This window comes from Mesoplodon mirus (genome assembly GCF_964341445.2).
Source record: "Mesoplodon mirus genome assembly, chromosome: 13".
Lineage (NCBI taxonomy): Eukaryota > Metazoa > Chordata > Mammalia > Artiodactyla > Ziphiidae > Mesoplodon > Mesoplodon mirus.
The window spans coordinates 61,276,058-61,295,449 of NC_138989.1; the positions used below are offsets into that span (position 1 = coordinate 61,276,058).

General features: G+C 43.9%; 1 protein-coding gene across 3 annotated transcripts in view; it reads left to right on the forward strand.

Annotated features, from left to right (window-relative positions):
• SETBP1 (SET binding protein 1) overlaps window positions 1-19,392 on the forward strand; it is a 375,953-nt gene that overhangs the window by 179,015 nt on the left and 177,546 nt on the right. For all 3 annotated transcript variants that reach the window (XM_082640458.1, XM_082640460.1, XM_082640459.1), the window contains one exon: window positions 7,539-7,592. In XM_082640458.1, the coding sequence (XP_082496584.1) occupies window positions 7,539-7,592 (54 nt within the window). The remainder of the gene's footprint in view (window positions 1-7,538; window positions 7,593-19,392) is intronic.

Below are 19,392 nucleotides of genomic sequence, written 5' to 3' on the forward strand. Positions count from 1 at the left end.
CTCAGCCAAATAAGCTACACTGAGCTGAGCAGCCAAGCTTTTGACTCCAGTGCTCAGATACTCTCTGAAGCAAGCACCTTCTGACTTTTCCATTCTCTGCTGCTGAGTGAGCCCAGGGGTGTAAATCAATTTCCTTGGATTTGCCAAGGGGATGCATTATAAAGCTTCAATACTAGTCTTGGAGCCAAGCGAGCAGATCATCTGGTCAGTTCTAAGCAGAAATTCAGTACATGATGTGAAGACAGAGATGAGGATGGATTCTCCCCAGTATCCAGCTTTTCTTGGCATACGTTCAGTGTGGGAACCTCCTTTACTGGCCTTTTACTGACTTTGGGAATAGCCCACAGATGCGTCCAATGGAACGTGAATTTTGCATTTTGTTCGAAGGAAAGAACTACAGCCCAGATTGTGCTCCTGAGAAGCAACACATCTCTAGCTCCTTTCTTTCCTGGTAAGTTAGCTATGCTTTCTTAAGTGTATAGCTTGCTGAACTTCAGATGAAAAGAATTGACGTCACTGCTTGCAGAAAATGGAAAGAAAAGAAGAGAAAGCATTTTCCCAGTGAATAAATCATGGCAAGTATTAAAGGCTGTGTTCTTAAAAATGAGGTCTGCTCATGCATCCATTCCAGTCCTAGTAAGAGATGACTGTCTTAGCATCTTTAAAGAGATGAGCTGGGGGCTTCCCTGGTGGCACAGTGGTTGAGAGTCTGCCTGCCGATGTAGGGGACACGGGTTCGTGCCCCGGTCCGGGAGGATCCCACATGCTGTGGAGCGGCTGGGCCTGTGACCCATGGCCACTGAGCCTGCGCATCCGGAGCCTGTGCTTCACAACGGGAGAGGCCACAGCAGTGAGAGGCCCGCGTACCGCAAAGAAAAAGAAGGAAAAAAAAAAAAAAAGAGATGAGCTGGTTAATTCTCTCCCCCCAGGTATATTCTGTTAGCACTGGTAGTGGCTTCTTCACCTATGTAGGGGCCTTCTCTTTTAAGATAAGCGCCTTCCAATTTTATTTTGTATAAAGTTTTAAATCAAATAGATCTTAAATGGAAATCCAATATAAAATGCCACTAAGAGGTGTGCTGTTCTGGCTAAAGTGGGATGGGCTCCTTAGAGCACAGTTTGAAAACCACTCTTCTATAAGTTTCCTATGCATGGTTCATTTTGAAACATCAGAGGCATCATATAGGACCTGATAGAACCTCTATTAACACACATTCCAAAAATAGTGGGGCTCATGGAGTATTATGATGTAGTGAATGGGAGCACGCATCCGCCAAACCAGGCTCCTGTGCCTCCCTACCACCTGCAAATGGTGTAACCTCAGAAACGACTTAACCCGCTTGAGCTATTTCTTACCAAAATGCATAATAAATGAGGATATGAACATTCATGTCACCAGTTAATACCAGGTTTACCTCTGTAAACTTCCCATCCAACACCACACAAGATGCCCTCCATCCATGAAATCCAGTTTCCTTGGTCTGCAGAAGACATTTACAAAGAATTTTACTGGGAAGTTCAAAAAGTGCAGGGTGAACTTCTGTAGGTTCACCAGCTTCAAATAACCTAAAACAAGACTTCTTGTCTCAGTGAGTTCTAGATTAGGGCATTCAGAGGCCTCTTCTTTCATTAAGCTCGATACTTATAGCTCTAATCTGCAAGAAGGATTAAATACATTCTCACCCAGAAGTTGAAATAGCTGTGTCTTGGACAACAACCAAATATACATACCACGCTAAGAACATAGGTTATATGTGTGATCTTGCAAGATCACACATGGAATCTTTAAAAAAAATGTATAAGGTCTTTTGGCTACATGTCTAGGGGAATTTGTTACAAATCTCGCCTATAAATATTAGAATGCCATTATTTAAAAGATAATACAAGAAAAATATAAGCAATCAAGACCAGGCTTGCTTGGAGTTATATTCAGTTATTATTAGCCATCCCTGTTGCTCTTTGGAACAGAACCTGAAAGTAAGACTGGAGGTATCAGTGGTTTCAGGTTTAACCTTTAAAATTCCATGAGAGCGAGGGGATTTAGCAAAAGGACACACAGCCCAGCTAGGATGGCCACTTCGAGTGTGTAACTTACTTCTTAGGCTGGGAGGAAGCTGGCTGCCTGGCCCCTGCATCACCCACCCTAAATGATTTGGCAGTTAGAACTAATGCTTTCCAAATTGTCAGGTTGTTTACCTTTAGCTTGGATGTGGATGTGACTTCAGCCTCCCTGGGATGGTGACCCCGTGTAGCAGCCTGAGTGACCACTCTCTAAATTCCTATTTGCACACCAATAATAGAGACACAGTACAAGACTATCTCATTGCCCTCCCATCTGTCCTTCTGATTAGAAATTCCTCCAGAGAATGTAGACAACCTCTTAGAAGTGTTTTGTGGGGAAAAGTTCGTGGAAAAAAAAAAGAGAGGAGACTAGATAGAGTCTGTTCCACCTCTTTTATCCCTGAGGTAAGAGAGACACACTGGGGTACTGGAACTGTGGGGTCAGAGGGAACACAGAATTCATTTAATAGGTGGTAAAACAAGACCTGAATAGGTGAAGTGACCCCAAAACAGATCCCATAGTGAGTGGAGGCAGACCCAGGGCCAAGACATGAGTTTTCTCCCTCTGAGTCTAACTTTTGTACAGCAGTGATCCAGTTGTCATCCTGTGAGGAATAGCAACCTGTTGGTTCTATTTTACCTCCCTTAATTCAGTTTCCACATTTCCTTCTGTGTGCCTGGAACTCTGTTGCAGGCTCACTCATGGTTGGTGGTTCCAGAGCCCGTTGCTTGGTAGAAACCAAGCTTTCTTCCTTAACTTTTTTTCCTTTTCTCTGTCTTAACCCCTGCCACTCTCCCCTCCTGATTTGAATCTCCCAGTCCCCAGGTGTTAGGTCATCTAAAACTTTCTTTGGGTTGCCTACATATGGTTGGCTTTGTTGTTTCTGCTTTTTCACTGGGTAAGCCCCTTACTCTTTCTGGACCTCAGTTTCTAGCTGGTTTCTAACAACCCCAATCACACACATAATTGGGTGTTTATCTCCCTTGCTGGGAGGCTGCCTTCCACACAGGCTGTCCCCAACTGTTTTGTCATTTGAGGGATTGGAGTGGGATGTGGTTCATGTTCTATCCTGTAGCCAAAGTACGAAGCAAGTGACACTTCACAAAATAAAGAGGGGGAAAAAATCCATTTCCTACAAAATAGAAAAGGGAAAGGAGCACAGATTGAAAAGAGGACAGGTGAGGTAAAAAATGTATTTAATGAAAGGATGGTGTCTTTAAGGGAAATTTAAAACAGGGTCATTTGTTTTCCCCAAAGCCGTCTTTGCTCTGTTTTCTTTATCTGTGTACCTGCCTACCGCCGCATCCACCCATCCACCCATCCATCTAGCTCATATGTTGTCATCTACCTTTCTGGCCCATGGGGAGGGAATATTTGAGAAGAGCAAATAACCTAGAGGATCCCTAGCACAACCGGGCTTCAGTGTGTCCAGCTGCATGTCTACAAGGCTGGGATCCTTTCAGCCAGATGTCCAGCGTGAGTCCCCCCCACACTCCCCATTTTGTATCAGGGACTCCCTTCCCGGATGCAGTATGTCCTTTTGATGAGGGGCCAGAAGAGGGGAAGTGATACTCCTGGGGCTGGAGGACACAGAGGAAAATGGAGCCGCTTCCTCCCCTCTTTTGAAGGAAGCTCTGGAAGCTGTAGAATTTAGCAGGCAAAAAGGAAGCTATTTGAGGGGCAGTCTGAGGCCCACGGAGGTCCCAGGGTGATGCTGGCTGCAGCTGTGCTGGGGGTGACTTACGGTGGTGTGGGAAGCAAAGGGAGAATCCTGTTCAGGAAGCTGGGTGTGAGAGGAATGCCAGCAGAATGCCTCTGCTTGTGAAGCTGAAGGTATTTCTCTCACCCGAGGGCCCCACAGCTTCCTTCATCTTCCCCCAGTCCCCCTGCTCCCCAGCCTGCCCTTTGGGCTTGGAGAGGCCAAGAAAAAAAATGGAACTTGCGCCAAGAGAGAAACTGCAGCTCCTCAAAAATGGAAAGCAGGGTCATCATCATAATATTCTGAATGTGGACTGTTCCAGAGAGCAGGGAGACGTGTCAGGAATGAGAATGGTTTGAGACAGGGCCCAAGGATGCTGCCCAGCTCCACCAGGGAGATGAAAGAATTTTCTCCTTCCTTTGCCTTTTAAATGTAATTCTGTCTGCCCTCCTCCCCCACACCCACCCAACCCTGTTTCTGGGAGCAGTGCAGACATTTAGCCATCCTGGGAAAAGGCAGGATCCTTTTCATTAACTGCAACCTGACTGCAGTCCCCAGAGCCACGGCGGAATGCATTTCCCCCCTCTTCGCCTCCCTGTCCTGGATCCCCCCCGACACGAGCGATGAACTCTTTTTCTGTGGGACAGTATGAGGAAGGGGTCTGGTCGGGGGGCGGGGTGGGGTGGGGACAGTTTGGACAGGGTCTGGATCAGTGCTTTTTAGGGCAGTGATTTGTGGAAGCACATTCTCATCTCTTCTCAGCCATGCCTCAGCCTCCCCTGCTGATTAATTCATTCAGATATTTGAATGCTATTTCATGCAGGAAATGCTCTAGGTGCTGAGCATTCTAGGTGTCATTTCCTCTTGTCAACTTGAAGCATGTCATAAGCTGTCTCTCACACTTCCCAGTAACTTAGTCATTCTTGTCCTCACCTCTAGTTTGACAATATTCCCCACTTTTCTTGTAAGTCATTTGACCAATCGGTACTTAATGACTAGTTGTCCAGACTCTTCTTAACACTTTGAGAAATGCAGAAGTTATATAAGATTTATATAAACCATGGTCTTGTTGGGCATGGGCTTGTTAGGCAAAAAAAGGAAAATGCAAAAGATATACAAAAGAGAAGTTTAAATAATTAAGACCTAAATTGCGGGAATTCCCTGGCGGTCCAGTGGTTAGGACTTCGTGCTTCCACTGCAGGGGGCATGGGTTCAATCCCTGGTTGGGGAACTAAGATCCCGCATGCCACAAGGCACGCCCCCCCCCCCAAAAGAACTAAATTGCATGCATCTTTCTTCTGCTTAAGAGAAGGGAAAGAAGATGTAAGAAGTAAGTTTTCCAGGGAGGGTGGGATAGGTCCTAACTTTGTGGAGCAGGGGACATAAGGAATAATAACCAAAAATCCTGTATCTTTATTTCCATTCAAAGTGGATATGGTCATTTCTCAGTCCCAAACCACTAACGTGAGGGAAGAGTGCATATGCTAAGATGCCATGAACACCCTTGTGGTTTATTTTCTGTTGCAGCATCTCAGAACTGGGAAGAACTAGATATTTGGGTCTTACTTCTGCTGTCTGCCTGGTAAACCTCGTGAAAACGCAGTAGCTAAGAGTCCCTGCCAGCTGGACTTCCAGGGCCTGGAGAGTTGGAGACCTGAGTCCTGTATGCTAACACATGTCTGTGGCCCTGTTCTTGCAGAGGTCACTCCCATGCCCATACATCACCCTAGCCTGTCTGTCCCTCCTCCCCAGCTCCATCCCAACCAGTGCTTGAATCAGAGGCCCTAAGCCATATTGACAAGTCCTGAAAAGTAGATTGTTGTTACCAATTAAATAAAATTGTGTCTGAAAGGAACGGTTAGTTAAGGGTCATTCATAGGGACACACATTTTATGTTCCTGCCTGTGACTCATTTGACTAACAGTCTGGCACTCATCTTTTTTCCTGTGTCACGTCTCCTCAACAAATTATCTCCAGTGTGCCTCCACCAGAGGCATCACGTTAAAGAAGAAAGAGGACAAGCTTTGGGATAATATACTGTTGGATTTAAATCCCAAATATGTGTTCTACCTGTGTGACCTAAAAAAGGTTTTTTAACCTCCATAAGTCTCAATTTTCCCATCCATAAAGTGGAGATACTTTCTATTTCATGAGGGAGTTATGAAGATTAAAAAATAAAAATTCTATAAAGCAGCAACCACTGTGCTGGGCACCCAGGCGATCCTCGATGTATCATGATTCCCTCCCTCCTTCCTTAGTGCATGCCACAGCTGGCAGAGAACAGACCTAAAGGGAGCTGTGCTGGGGTTGGTAAACCCCTTTTCCATGTCTTCTCCCCACTGCCGACCTGAAGCGGCTCCCCGCCATGCCTCCTGTCCATTTTCAAGGCTCAGTTCAAACTCCATCTTATTTCAGCAACGCTACCCTGACCTGTCTTGCCTTATGTTGTGCACAATTTCACACTAACACCCTACTACACTCTGCTTACACTGACACATGCGCGTCTTACCCTTGGACCAAATTGTATGTTCCTGAAGGCAGAGATGCTGTATAATTATGTTCAGCCCCCAGTGTCTCGTCAGGTACCCTCATGGCTTGTTGCTTGGCTGTGTCTGCAGTCAGGGGCTGAGCTGGCTCGCTCTCAGGATGGTGTCACCTTTCCAGGCAAATGCCACTTGGGGAATCCTGCCTACAGGCCTGGGTGTGGGGAGAGAGGTACATTCTCTGCCTCCTTCCTGCTCCATCCCAGAGTTTACACACCTTGTGTGTCATTTTTGGCAAAGTCATTGAGAGAAGCTAGGGAGCCCAGGTGAGCTTTTCTGAGGGCTGGAGGCACTACAGCCCAGCGTGACTTCCTCTCTTTCTTGAACCAAACAAAATATTGTTACAGCAAATATGAACTCTTTCCTAGTTTTCACAAACGCTCTCCAGGCCTAACAAAGCTAGCAGTCACACACCTTGAATCAAAATAAGCATCTGCCTTTTTTTCTCTTTATCCCACTTTCCCAGCATTTTTGAGCAACAATAAAGAACATGATTATTTTATTAATTTATGATTCCATTGAGTGCTTTCTGGAGAGCATGCAAAAATATTAAAACTTTAACTTGACCCTTTAATATTGATTAAACACAGAGATACAGCAAATACGTAACCTGACTCTCCTCATCTCACATTGTGCATAATAGTGGGAGGCATAAACTATGAATACCTCAGTAACATATAAAATCAAAGGCAATGTACGATAAAGGGAAACTGAGTCATGTGCAGCTGCAGAGAGGAAAGGGTCATTTTCACTGGTCTGAGTTTAAAAAAAGAAGAGGAAGAAGAAGAAGCAACAGCCCTCCCAGAGGAGATGGGCCTTTAACTGTCTCTTTTACTTGTCGTATCACAGAATAATTTGATAGTAGGAAAGAAGTCAGGGACCTTCTCCCTAAGGAAGTGTATGGACTCACACGTAATTTGTACTTACAACCTCAGGGAGTCTGTGGACTTGATGGAGTCCATCCATAGTTCATGATCCCTAACTTAAGACTGAAGAATTAGTGGCAACTAGAAAGAAGGTAGGAGAGGGCAGCAGAGATATGAGTAGACACAAGGTGAGAAGGCCATTCAGTCCAGGCTCCTATCCCAGAAGCACCGCATTTGCCTTTTGTGATTCTGCTGCTTTAGCTCCAGATCTGGGCTCTGGTGAGTCCATTGCCGATCAGTTGTTCTGGGGACACTGTATGCAAACTGTGAGAAGTATCACTAAGGAAGACTCCTTTGTTCTTTTCTAGCTCCTCACAGCCAGTGACCTTGCAGCCAGCGACCTCAAAGGATTTCAGCCACAGGTAAGTTCCACTGATCCTTTTATGAATTGTGAGCAAACAAAGTTGGCACCAGGGCACAAACCCTCCACCTTGGATTTCCAGCTTCTCCGACTTAAGGAACCAACCTTGACAATGACTTGGTAGTTTGTCCTCTCCCTCTGGCTCCTCCCATCTCATCATGAGCAAAACAACCTCTTTCTGCGTCTTTAATATTTTATAGTACGCAAGAATGTAGACCAAGCTGCTTGGAAAGCGTGGTGGTGGGTGATTCAGCTCAGGAAAGCTTTAAACCAAGGAGGTAGAGGGTGAGGTTCTCTCCTGCATTTCTCCTCATTGGGACAGGATACCCACATTTGTGGAATCTTTGTGAGCAAATGCCTTGTAGCCATGGTCTGGCAGCCAGGTTAATCTCAGACTTCTGCAGAGGCAGATGGTTGAGTTTTGCTGATCTTGGTTAGGAAACGAGCCATTATTATCTCTGGCCAGAATGCTTTTTTGGAGGTCACTATGAACAAACCACAAGAGGCACAAGAAAGGGCTCTCTGGGGACCTCCCTGGCAGTGGTGAAGATGGAAAGTCACCTTCCCTGTCTTTGGAAGGGAGTTACTGTCTCCACACAAATGCATAACCACCAACACACACACAACAAATGCACGACAGACACACAACGTCCTTGTGTTCCCCATGGATCCTAGTGTAGATAGAGTGTGTATGCAAAGATAGGTAAATCCAAGAGCAAGAGCTGAGATGCTCCATCCCTTCCTCTGTCCCCCTTTCAATAGGAAACTTCCTGTCACTCCCCAACTCAGTGCTGCCCAAGGCCCCACCTGCTGCACCTCTGCAGGGACTCCCAAGGGCAGAGCAGGTAATTTCTAATAACAATAATTCCATATACTTGGGGATATTTTCTTCTTTAAATATGTTTTACATCCAAGAACTCACTGTACCCTCACTACAATTCTCCCATGTGTGGTGCTGAGACCCCAAGTCCTGGGGAGAATAGGCCCCAGACCACTCAGAGAGCTAAGAACCAGAATGGGAGTGAAGCAAGAGGCTTGAGGGAGAGAATGAACAAAATAAAGGGCCCCGTTGGTGAGAGTCAAAGATAAATCCACATACAGTTTGGGGTTTTTTTTTTTTTTTAGCGGTACACTGTTGTGGCCTCTCCCATTGCGGAGCACAGGCTCTGGATACATAGGCTCAGCGGCCAGGGCTCACGGGCCCAGCCGCTCCGTGGCATGTGGGATCCTCCCGGACCGGGGCACGAACCCGTGTCCCCTGCATCAGCAGGCGGACTCTCAACCACTGCGCCACCAGGGAAGCCCTGGGATGTTTTGATCACAGCTTGTTGATCCTTCTGTCAGGATGCAATGAGGTTTTAAAAATAGATAGTAAGGAACCTTTTGACAATACTGAAAAATGACAATTTATTCAAGTACTTATTCATATAATTCACACAAACTTTCAGGTGAGCTCAGGGAATATAAAACAAAAGAAAATCAGCACTTACCCATATCCCACCCACCTTCACACATATTCTCACAGCTCAGTGGGATAAATATTTATCTCAGCTAAATATTTATTTTTATCTGGAAATTTATAAAAACAAAGGGAAAAAAGACTCTGTGTGATGTTGTTTTGTGGCTTGAAAAGGTTACATAGTGGAGACTGATTTTATGGAAAGGGTGTGCATGTGTGTGTGTGTGTGTGTGTGTGTGTGTGTGGTTTTGACATTGTTTCTGACTTGATCATCTTCTCCATGTTTGTTGAGCCACATTTCTAAAGATACTAGATATAAAATGAACTATTAAGTTAGGTATATTGGGGGTCTGTCCACAACATTTGAGGCCATGATCCTAGAAAGGCAGCTTCCCTGCCCTCCCCACAGATAACCCCGCAGGTGGTTGGTACAGATGGCTCACTCCCCTGCTTCCGTCTGACCTTTCCACATTATTCCGTTTGTGTGTCATCCCCCCAAGGCTGGAATATAAATGCATATTTTTCACTCCTCAGTATGTGTGTTCCCGAGGCCAGGAAGCCCTGGAAACTTGTGGCTAGAGTGTAGTACCCAGATCAAAAAGTCAGTTCTGCAGTGTTGTTCCTGAATCAAAAAGGCCCGGATGTGTCAACACCTAGTCAACACCACCCTCTCGGGTGCTTTTCCAAAGACACACAGAGCATTGCCCACCTGCTTGGGGCTGCCTCCTTCTGGCCCCGCTGCACCGCATCGTTGGCTTCTGTTGTCATTTTCCCTTCTCTCTTTGGGTTTCAGGTGAAACTGAGCCCCAGGCATCCTGATGTCCACAATCATTCATGGTCGTGTTCCCTTCCAGGCACTGTCAGTGACTTTCAGGAGGGAACTTGCTGAGGGCCCCTCCCTGGGCTCACTGTCAGTGGGCCTGTCAGCTTTCACACAGTCCACATTCACCACTTGCGTAGAAAAGTTTTTGTCTTTTTTTTTTTTTTTCCCTTGAAGCCCGTCCTGCTGCAGCCTCTTAAGAAAAATATCATGATTTCCTCCCTAATCTTTGCTGCCCCTCCACTTAGAAAGTGTGGAGAGGGGTGATTGTATGAGGCTGGCCTCTCCTTGTCTCTCTTTTCCTTTCTGCATCCAGATAGAGAAGAGGAGGGTAAGGAAGTGACTATCAGCCTTTCTCCCTGTGATTATTGGTTTCTAAAGACACCATGTTCATTCCTGGAAATAAACACATTACTTTGAAGGTAGAGCCCAATGCTGAGATTCTACTGCCCGTACATTAGCGGTGGGAGTTCTCCCAGGCCAGCGAGCTTGGCCTCTGAGCCACACGGGGAGAACTGTCTGACTGGAGGCTACTAGTCTCAGCAGGTTTAAAAAGCACAAATGAAAATGCTCCTGAAATTCACACCTAAGTCACCCACACTCTTCTCTTCCATTTGGTTCCCCCCACCCCCCCGCAAACACATCATTCATTTTCCAACGCGTTGTTCTTCCTGCCTTTAAAGGAATGAACACACTTGAGTCCCCTCTTTTCTCGCCTTAGGATGATTAGAAATGAGGACCCTCATCTCCCTTTCCCAGACCATCTCTCTCCATCCCCAAAAGGAATAAAAAGAGGCATCTCATTCCCTTAGTAGAAGCCCCACAATCGTATGATTTCTTCTTCATTTTATTTTTACTCTTATTTTTTTCCCCTCAGTTTAAGAGCTATAAGTGTTCACTAGAGATTTTGGAATGTGTGAAGGTGGTCAAAATGTACAAACTTCTAGTTATAAAATAAATAAGTCCTGGGGGTGTAATGTACAGCATGGTGACTATAGTTAATAGTAGTGTACTGTATATTTGAAAGTTATTAAAAGAGTAGGTCTTGAAAGTTCTCATCACAAGAAAAAAATTTGTAATTCTGTGTGGTGATGGATGTTAACTATAAAAATTAACTAAAAAGAAGAAATTTGGAAAATATAAAAAAATAAGAAAAAAAATCTCTTTGCACCCCAGAAATATTTATAATGACATTTTGGGGTATAGTCTTACAATAGTTATTGTACATAGACATACACATCTATGGGATTTTTAAAAAAATTGATAATCATATTTTATATGCTTTTTTAACCTTCTTTTTTGTTTGTTTGCATGCTTTTCATGTCACTGGAAAATCTTCTAGCAACTGGCTATTTTTGTCCACTTGCTAGTACCATCATTTATTTACCACGCCCCTCTTGCTAGACATTCCATTCCTTTTGCAGGCTGAGCTCTCCAGGAGGAATCCAAGGCAAGTGCTAGATTCTCTGCTCTCATCTAAGATACAAATAGCATCCACGGCTTCTTGGCATTTAGTTCCTCTTTATCTCTCAGTTCCTACAGGCATGTGAAGGTTGCTTAAATTTTGTAGTAAAGTGTCCATGTGTGCCCATGGGTATTTAAGCATCTGCTTACAAGGGCCCATGTTGGGGATGCTGGGAAGAAATAACCGTAGTGTGGGGCCCAATCTCAGATGCAAGTTTCACCTGTCCAGCTGCAGTGCTAGGAAAGCAACCCTGAGAAGACCCATCCCCCACAGAGGAGAGCACCCACAAAAGGACTTGGTCCTCACCTGCTTCATAAATGCCTCACTGTCTCAGAGGAGAGAGGATACTTCTTTCAGGAAAAATTGAGTTTTACTTCAAGTATGCCTCATGACAGGATTTTGGGAGGCAAGTGTAATAGCTGTTCTATAAAGGGTCGCCATTTTAAAGGAATTTCTAAAATGTCCGTTGCTATTATGGCCAAGGGGACATTTGCAGTGAAGGGTAAGAAGAGTCACTCAGAACACAGAAAAACATTTTTCAGTGCGGAGAAAACAGGGCTTTCAGTCACTGAGCTGCCATTTCATTCAAAGACGCCCATGGAGACCTTTATGTGGGGCTCCCTGCTGCACAGACTCTTCCCTAGAATTTTGACAATTCTGGAATGTTCTGACACTACTATTAGCTTTGTGAACCTGGGGAAGTTACCTAGTGGCTTTAATCCTCATTTTCCTTATCAAGCAAAAAATTGTGCAGCTTATCCCACAGATTGTTGTGAGGCTCAAATTGTTGTGAGACAATATTGTGAAAGCAACCTAGCATGATGCCTGCCACACACAGTGAATTCAACTTTTTCTTTTGATAGAAAAGTACAAGTTAAATTATTTAAGAATTGAGAAGAAGGAGAAATTATATCTGTATAGAACAAGCAGGGAAGTCTTATAGGGAGAGATGTCATTCATTGTACATGTGCCAGGATAGGTGAGAAGGAAGTGAGGCGGTGAACTTACTCCAGGGCAGGGGAAGCCTGGATGAAGACCAAACCAAGGGTGGAGATGCTTGGGTATGGTCTGGAGACTTGGAATGCTCTAATTACTCTGGTTCAGAGGGAGTATGGTGAAGATATAGCTGCAAATTAGGTTGGGACCAAGTTGCAGGAGGTCTCCAAAGTCCAGAAAAATAGTTGAGCTTTTTTTTTTTTTTAATGAACTATTATTGAAGTTTTCAAACTTATACAAAAGTAGACATGGTAGTTTAATAAACCTCTATATATTATCCAACTTTTATTATTTATTAGTCAACTTTAATATATTGTTACAAAAGCCTTGATTTGGAGCATTTGCTGATTTCTGTGGTGTAAATATCCCCATGGTGAACAACTTTAAGCTGCCAATGGTTTAACAACCTGTTTGCAAAGTCTTTGACAGCCAGCTTTCCGGAGTTGGTGTGATCGGTTCCCCGCATACCACTGGGCCAGCTTCAGTAATCATTACCATTTGCCAATCTAACTTCATCTATACTCCCAGATACATATATAGTTTTTAATTTTAAATTTGGGGAGACTATTTTTTAAAAATCCCAGTCATCATGTTATTTCACTCATACATAATTCAGTAAGCTTTTCTAACAAATAAGGGCTTAAAAAATACAATCACAATGCCATTATCACGCCTATAAAAATAACAATAATTCCATAATATTTTCTAATGCCCAGTCCATGTTCAGATTTCTCTGATTATCTTAACATGGCATTTTACAGTTGATATGTTTGAATAAGGATCCAGATTTTAGATTGTAACATCCATCTGAGGACAGTGTAGCCATTAAAGGTTTGAGGATGGGGAAGAGTCGCAACTGTGATGCAAGAAGGTTATACCATAGTTAGTAGGTGTGATGAAAAGAAGAGGGGATCCAGTAATAAGCCTGTGCCATTGGTCCATGTGAGACGTAGTAGGGAATGAAACTGGGCTGGGGTCAATGTGGACATGTTCTTGAGGGGATGAATGCCAGATAAAGTACAGGGGCAGAATCAGTGGACCTGGTAGCTGCTAGGCTGATTGGAGAAATAAGGGGACCATAAACATAAAGGAAGTACAGGTTGAGAAGGTACTGTGTTCATTCCAGGATTAAGTGTGATTATCACCCAGTGTTCAAAGGAGGGGGACTTTGTCATCCCTGAAAGAACCCTTACTCCATTTTCCTCAGGCCCCACAATCAGTTCTACTCATAGACCATCAGGGGATTAAACCATCTGCAAAATATCCTGGGCTCCACGCGTCCTAACCCAGAAATTTTTAATGCAGGCATGAAATCCCTGAGTTCCCAGGTTGCTTGTTCTTGCAGGGTGGATAGTGTCCTTCAGAACAGAATCCCCATCGTCTGACTCTGCTCCCATGCACACCCGCTGCCTACAGGCTCAGAGTCAACAGTCGTAAAGATGGAAAAGGAAGCTCGGGATTTTCCAGAGCACCCAGCCCCTGTTGGACTCAGCAGGAGTTGGTGTTACTACATGTCCACACGGCCTTTGATTGAGTGTACATATGCCAAAGACTTACTAAAAGTGAACTGAATGCCGGAAAGTGTTCTTTGAACTTTACATTTATTCATCATTTAATCCTTACAAACCTCTGTGAAATCAGTAATAATATTATTTTCATTTTAAAAGTAATCACAGAGAAGTTAAGGTCACAAAGCCCGTTAAGTGGCAGAATTAGGATTTGAACCCAGGCAGTTTGGCTCCAACACCTGTGTTCTTTACCTCTTATGCTATGACACGTTGAGTTAAAGTTTATCACCATTGTTAAGATAATTCAAACCCAAACCGACCACTGATAAGACCAGGGCAAGCAGCCTCATCTTCATTTTTGTGTATTATATTGAGTTTTCTTGATCTCAGCCTGTTCAAGGAAAAGCAATTCATCTATCTCAGAGTAAGAGAGGGAATTTTTGTGGAGCATTTTGAATCCTTCCATCCTGGCAAAGCATTTCTGTTGTTCTCATCCCCTTCCTTCCCCAGTTCCCAAATGGAGAGGTGTGGTAGTTGTTGTCCCTTCTACAGAGGAAACCCAGTTGAGGCAGAGGTAGGTGGTGTAGTCTCCCATCTAAGACACACAACAATGAGAAAACAGGTTGGCTTGTTTTGAACTCGCCATATAGTATCTACTTTGCCATTTTGGGAAGAACCACCCTAAAAGCAAAACAGTGTATAAGGAAGTCCCACTATCAGTGCTTACTTACTCCTTTCATTTCAGAATTGAAAGAACAAGACAGAACACCTAGAGTAGTGGTTCTCAACCTTGACTGCAGTTGGGATTATCAAGGGAGCTTATGAAAACTACAGGAGCCCAGGCCCAACCCCATTGAATTAGTCTGCGTGGAGTCCAGAAGCTCCAGGTGTTTTCAGAAGCTCCCCAGAATCTAAATCAGCCTCCTCATTTTCTAGATAAAGACTGAGGCACAGAGGTAGTCTTGAAGAGGAGAGAAAATAACAGACCCCACATTCAAATGGCTTCTACCCTGTGTCGGGAATGTGCCATGTGCTTCACTTGCCCCTGGTGACTAAACCCACAGCAACCTTCTATCAGACAGCTTACGCTTCCCCTTTCACTGAGGAAGAAAACGGGATCCAGGCAGAGGATGTATGGCTAAGCAGGGATTCTATAAAGCCTACACCTGTGCCCACTGCCTGCTATTTCCACTCAACAGTTGAGATTTGTCCAGTATTTTAACCTAGCTAGTGATGGTGTTGGGTTTATGACCTCCTCTGCTTGCTCCCTAGACATTCTGGACTCTAAGACACATACAAAAAGGCCCAGCTTTCCAACACTGCCCCAAGAGAGAATGTGTGTGGTTGGCTGGTGTACCACATCCCCTGACTTAAGGAGCAAGGTTGATCCCACGCGTCCTCCTTGCTTCGGGTCCTGCTTAGTAAACTCACACCTTTTTCTCAAGGCCTTTCTTCAGGCTTGCCCTCTGCCTCTTGCCATGCATCTTTGCTCTTTGATTCAGTACGATTCGGAGCATGGACTGCAGACTAGTGCTGGCCTGTCAAGTGTGTGTTACTGGTCCACAATGAGATGCATCTAAAAACAGAGTGTTCAGAAACTTTTATGGGAACTTGATATTTCCATGATATCCGAGCATGTGATCATTTTCCTACTAATTTATCTTTGTAGTATTTTACCAAAGTAACTATACAGAAATATGGGTTGGGAAAAAGAAAAACATGTCGTCATTCCCCAAAAATTGCAGATGCAGTTTCCTGGTTTTATCAAAAGGGTAGGATCTCGGCTCTTGTTTTTTTTTGCCTTCTTCTATGAGCTCATATGACTATATTTGTATTGTGAATAAGGTTCCCCCTCAAAAAAATGGCTCCACCCATAAAGGTGTTTTTCTGGCTACTTGTGGGATACCTACATAAAACATGGATCTTTCCCCATAACTCTTAAGGCAACCTACTTTGTTTTGCTTACCTAACATGGACATCTGTGACAATAGTAGAGTACTTTAAACAAAAACATTTGTTCACATGCATACATATACTTTGCACTAAAACCCAAACTGACATTATTACTTTTGTTACATGAGATCAGCCTCTTTGTTACTACAGGTATATCTTTTTTGCACTGCCTGCCTTGACAGTGTTTATAGCAGATTTTTTTTTTTTTAAACCGGTATTGGCATTTAGGCCTGAAGAGAGAAGTTCTCCAGGTGTTTCCAGACTGTCTGGCATTTCAGTGGAATATTCTGAAGTCTCAGTAAGTTCTAAATCTCTTTAGACTTTAATGAATATTTTGTTTCTCCCAAGATGTTCTGACCACCTGAGGGCCGCATGCAGGTGAGTCCAAATTAAAACAGACCTAATGTGCAGAAATTCACCGCAGGAAAATTGCTGGTTGGCAGGTGGGTGTTGGGAGAAGGGCTTCCTCATATGCAGAAAGATTTTTCTCCTTTATCAAAGGAATCAATGTAAGTTATCCCTGCCAGCATATTCAAATATGATTTAGCCTCAAAATCTGATTTAAACTCAATTTTTCAGAATAGAAGTATAAACAAAGTGAGGCCAACCAGTGATGATTAACTTTGAATGTCATTCTCTTCTCTCTCAAAGACAGTTTTCACCTGAAACAAAAACAAAAACAAACCAAAATGCTTAGCAGCAAGGTTGTAGAGTTACATGATCTCTATGATCCCTTGAGACTCAAAATGTTTAATTACACTTTGACTTCTTCCACTGACTTCATGTTTCTAGTTTTCTATTCTTGTTTTTCTCTTCCATCCTTCTGGTAAAGTGGCTTCAATTTGAGCTTCTTAAAAATCATCCTGTAATTCTGCTCACTTGAGGCTTGGGGTCATTGATGTTTTGTGATATATCTCAAGTATCTGTGTTTATTAGTGGATTGAGTTACAGATTTCCCTGTCTAAATTTTAATGTGATGCATCACTTTGTTCTATACATTTTTAGGGCTAGGAATGACTCACATGCAGAAAATACAAATTCACAGACCACCTTTAGGACTTGAAAGGAGGTATTTTCTTCAAAATCCCTTTAGCAGGATAGTTCTAAACCTGCCTAATGAAGAGAAGGGCCCACCTCTCCAACAAATAAGCACACTCACTTTTTAAGTTCTTTCCAACCCTACTGTCTGCCTCACATTTCATTGGCCTCCTACCTGTCTACCCAACCCCTTTCTGACCATCTTGTACCTGACCAAAGGGGTCGATTGAGAGGCATCAGGAGACCCCCGCAGGAGAGGGGCCCCTCGTAGTGGAACAGCTTGCAGACCTCAAGCAGCATCTTCCAGCCATCTGTCTACTTGTGCTTGGAGCCTGCATCAAGTCTGCAGACAGCCTCCACCACAGCATTCTGATATGTCCCTCATAATGACCGTCGCCTCCCCCTTCTCCAGTTCTGCACATGATCTTCTTTCTGCATCACTCGCTTCTTAAAAATGTGTATCACAGCCTCTGACAGAACCATGTTGCCAACATGTGTCCCAAGCCAATGATTCATGAGACAGAAAAACTTTACGTGATGTTGTTGTAATCTTTATTACTATAAATAGTAAAAATTGTTGCTTATTTAGGAATACAACATGAATCTCTCTCACCCTTCTGTATCCAGTAACTAGCACAGAGAACATTTCCCATTACTTTATCATTTAGTAGTTGAAATCACAGGTCTGCCTTCTATTAGCTGTGTGGCCCCCATTTAGTATTTAATGTGTATGTGGCTCAGATACTGTTTTAGTGAAAGAAGGATACCTGTTCCATGGGATTTTGAGGAGGACTGAATAGATAGGCCCAAAAGACAGTATCTGGTATCTGCTTGGCACTCCGTAGAGCACACACTCCGTATGTGTTCTAGTTCTTATTATTCTTGTAAGTTACATACTGAAATTGAACCTGGACCACTAAAGCAGACTTCAGAACACAAATTGCAGCTTCCCAAGACAGTATAACTAGAATTTGGGATTACCAATGAAGAAGAAAACATAAAAAACAAACAAAAAATCTAGATCTTGCCTGATGTTTTCACTAGTTTGTTTATGACACTTGCCAATCAAAGTGAGCAATGGTAGACAGCCCGGCCCTGTGAGAATGACCCTACAAGAGGAAGGAGGAAGACAGGATGAATGGGATGGATAAGGGACAGACAGAAACTGTTTGGTGGGGACATGAGAACACCCAGAAAGAAGTGCCTTCATTGCTCGCTTCTTTCCCTGACCACCTGTGGCACTTTCCCATGGAGGAGGACTAGCTAGAAAGTGTTCAAAATCAGCGGTCCCCAACCTTTTTGGCACCAGGGACCGGTTTCGTGGAAGACAATTTTTCCATTGACCGGAGAGGGCAGGATGGTTTGGGGATGATTGAAGCGCATTACATTTATTGTGCACTTTATTTCTATTATTAGTACATTGTAATATATAATGAAATAATTATGCAACTCACCATAGTGCAGAATCAGTGGGATCCCTGAGCTTGTTTTCACTTGGCACTCACTGATAAGGTTTTGATATGAGTCTGCAAGCAATTTATTTATTATGGTCCCTGTGCAGTCAAACCTCTCTGCTAATGATAAACTGTATTTGCAGCCACTCCCCAGCTCTAGCTAGCATCATTGCCTCAGCCCCACCTCAGATAGTCAGGCGTTAGATTCTCATAGGGCGTGCACAACCTAGATCCCTCACACGCGAAGTTCACAGTAGGGTTCACGCTCCTATAAGAATCTAATGCAGCCGCTGATCTGACAGGAGGCGGAGCTCAGGCGGTAATGCGAGCAGTGGGGAGTAAATACAGATGAAGCTTTGCTCACTTGCCTGCTGCTCACCTCCTGCTCTGCGGCCTGGTTCCTAACAGGCCAGCGGTACCAGGGTTGGGGACCTCTGTTCAAAATGACTTTAAACAAATGCCTCAAGAGCTTTTTCAACCACCAGAGCATTGCCTCATCTGAACCAACTCCCTTGGGTCTAGTGATCCTCGGCATAATTCTGGACATCTACTTCAGCTCCAACCCTGTAAAAGAATCACAGGCGCAATGATTTATTGCCCAGAAAAATCAGTGAGGAATTGTACCAAAGTGCATTTGGATGGGTGCTGTTCAGGGAGACTGTGTTAGGGCTTGGGGACTTTGGGGGGATTTTATATGATGACTTTCATATCCGTAAATTTAGTTGTTTCTATATTAAAGATGAGATAAGAGCTGATTCAAGGAGCATATGGGTTCTGGAGTCCGTGGGCTGTCAGATGGAGGTGGCACCTGCAGAAGGGAGCTGTCCTGGCTGCAGGACTCTTGTCTCCAGTAAGCAGTCCATCGTCAACATGCTGACAGGGCAAGTAGCTTGCTGATGGGAATGAGAGGTCTGTACCCAGATGCGAGCCTTGTTTGTACTGTGAGAAAACACAGCTGGCTAAATTTGGCTTTCTTACTCTTCATCTGGTTAGGAACAGAAACGCCAAAGTGGAGAATGGGGGGATGAGATGAGCATTGTGTAAAAATGTAGAGAATCTGTGTACAAAAAGTAGATGCTCAATGAATATTTGTAGAACCCATTCTAGG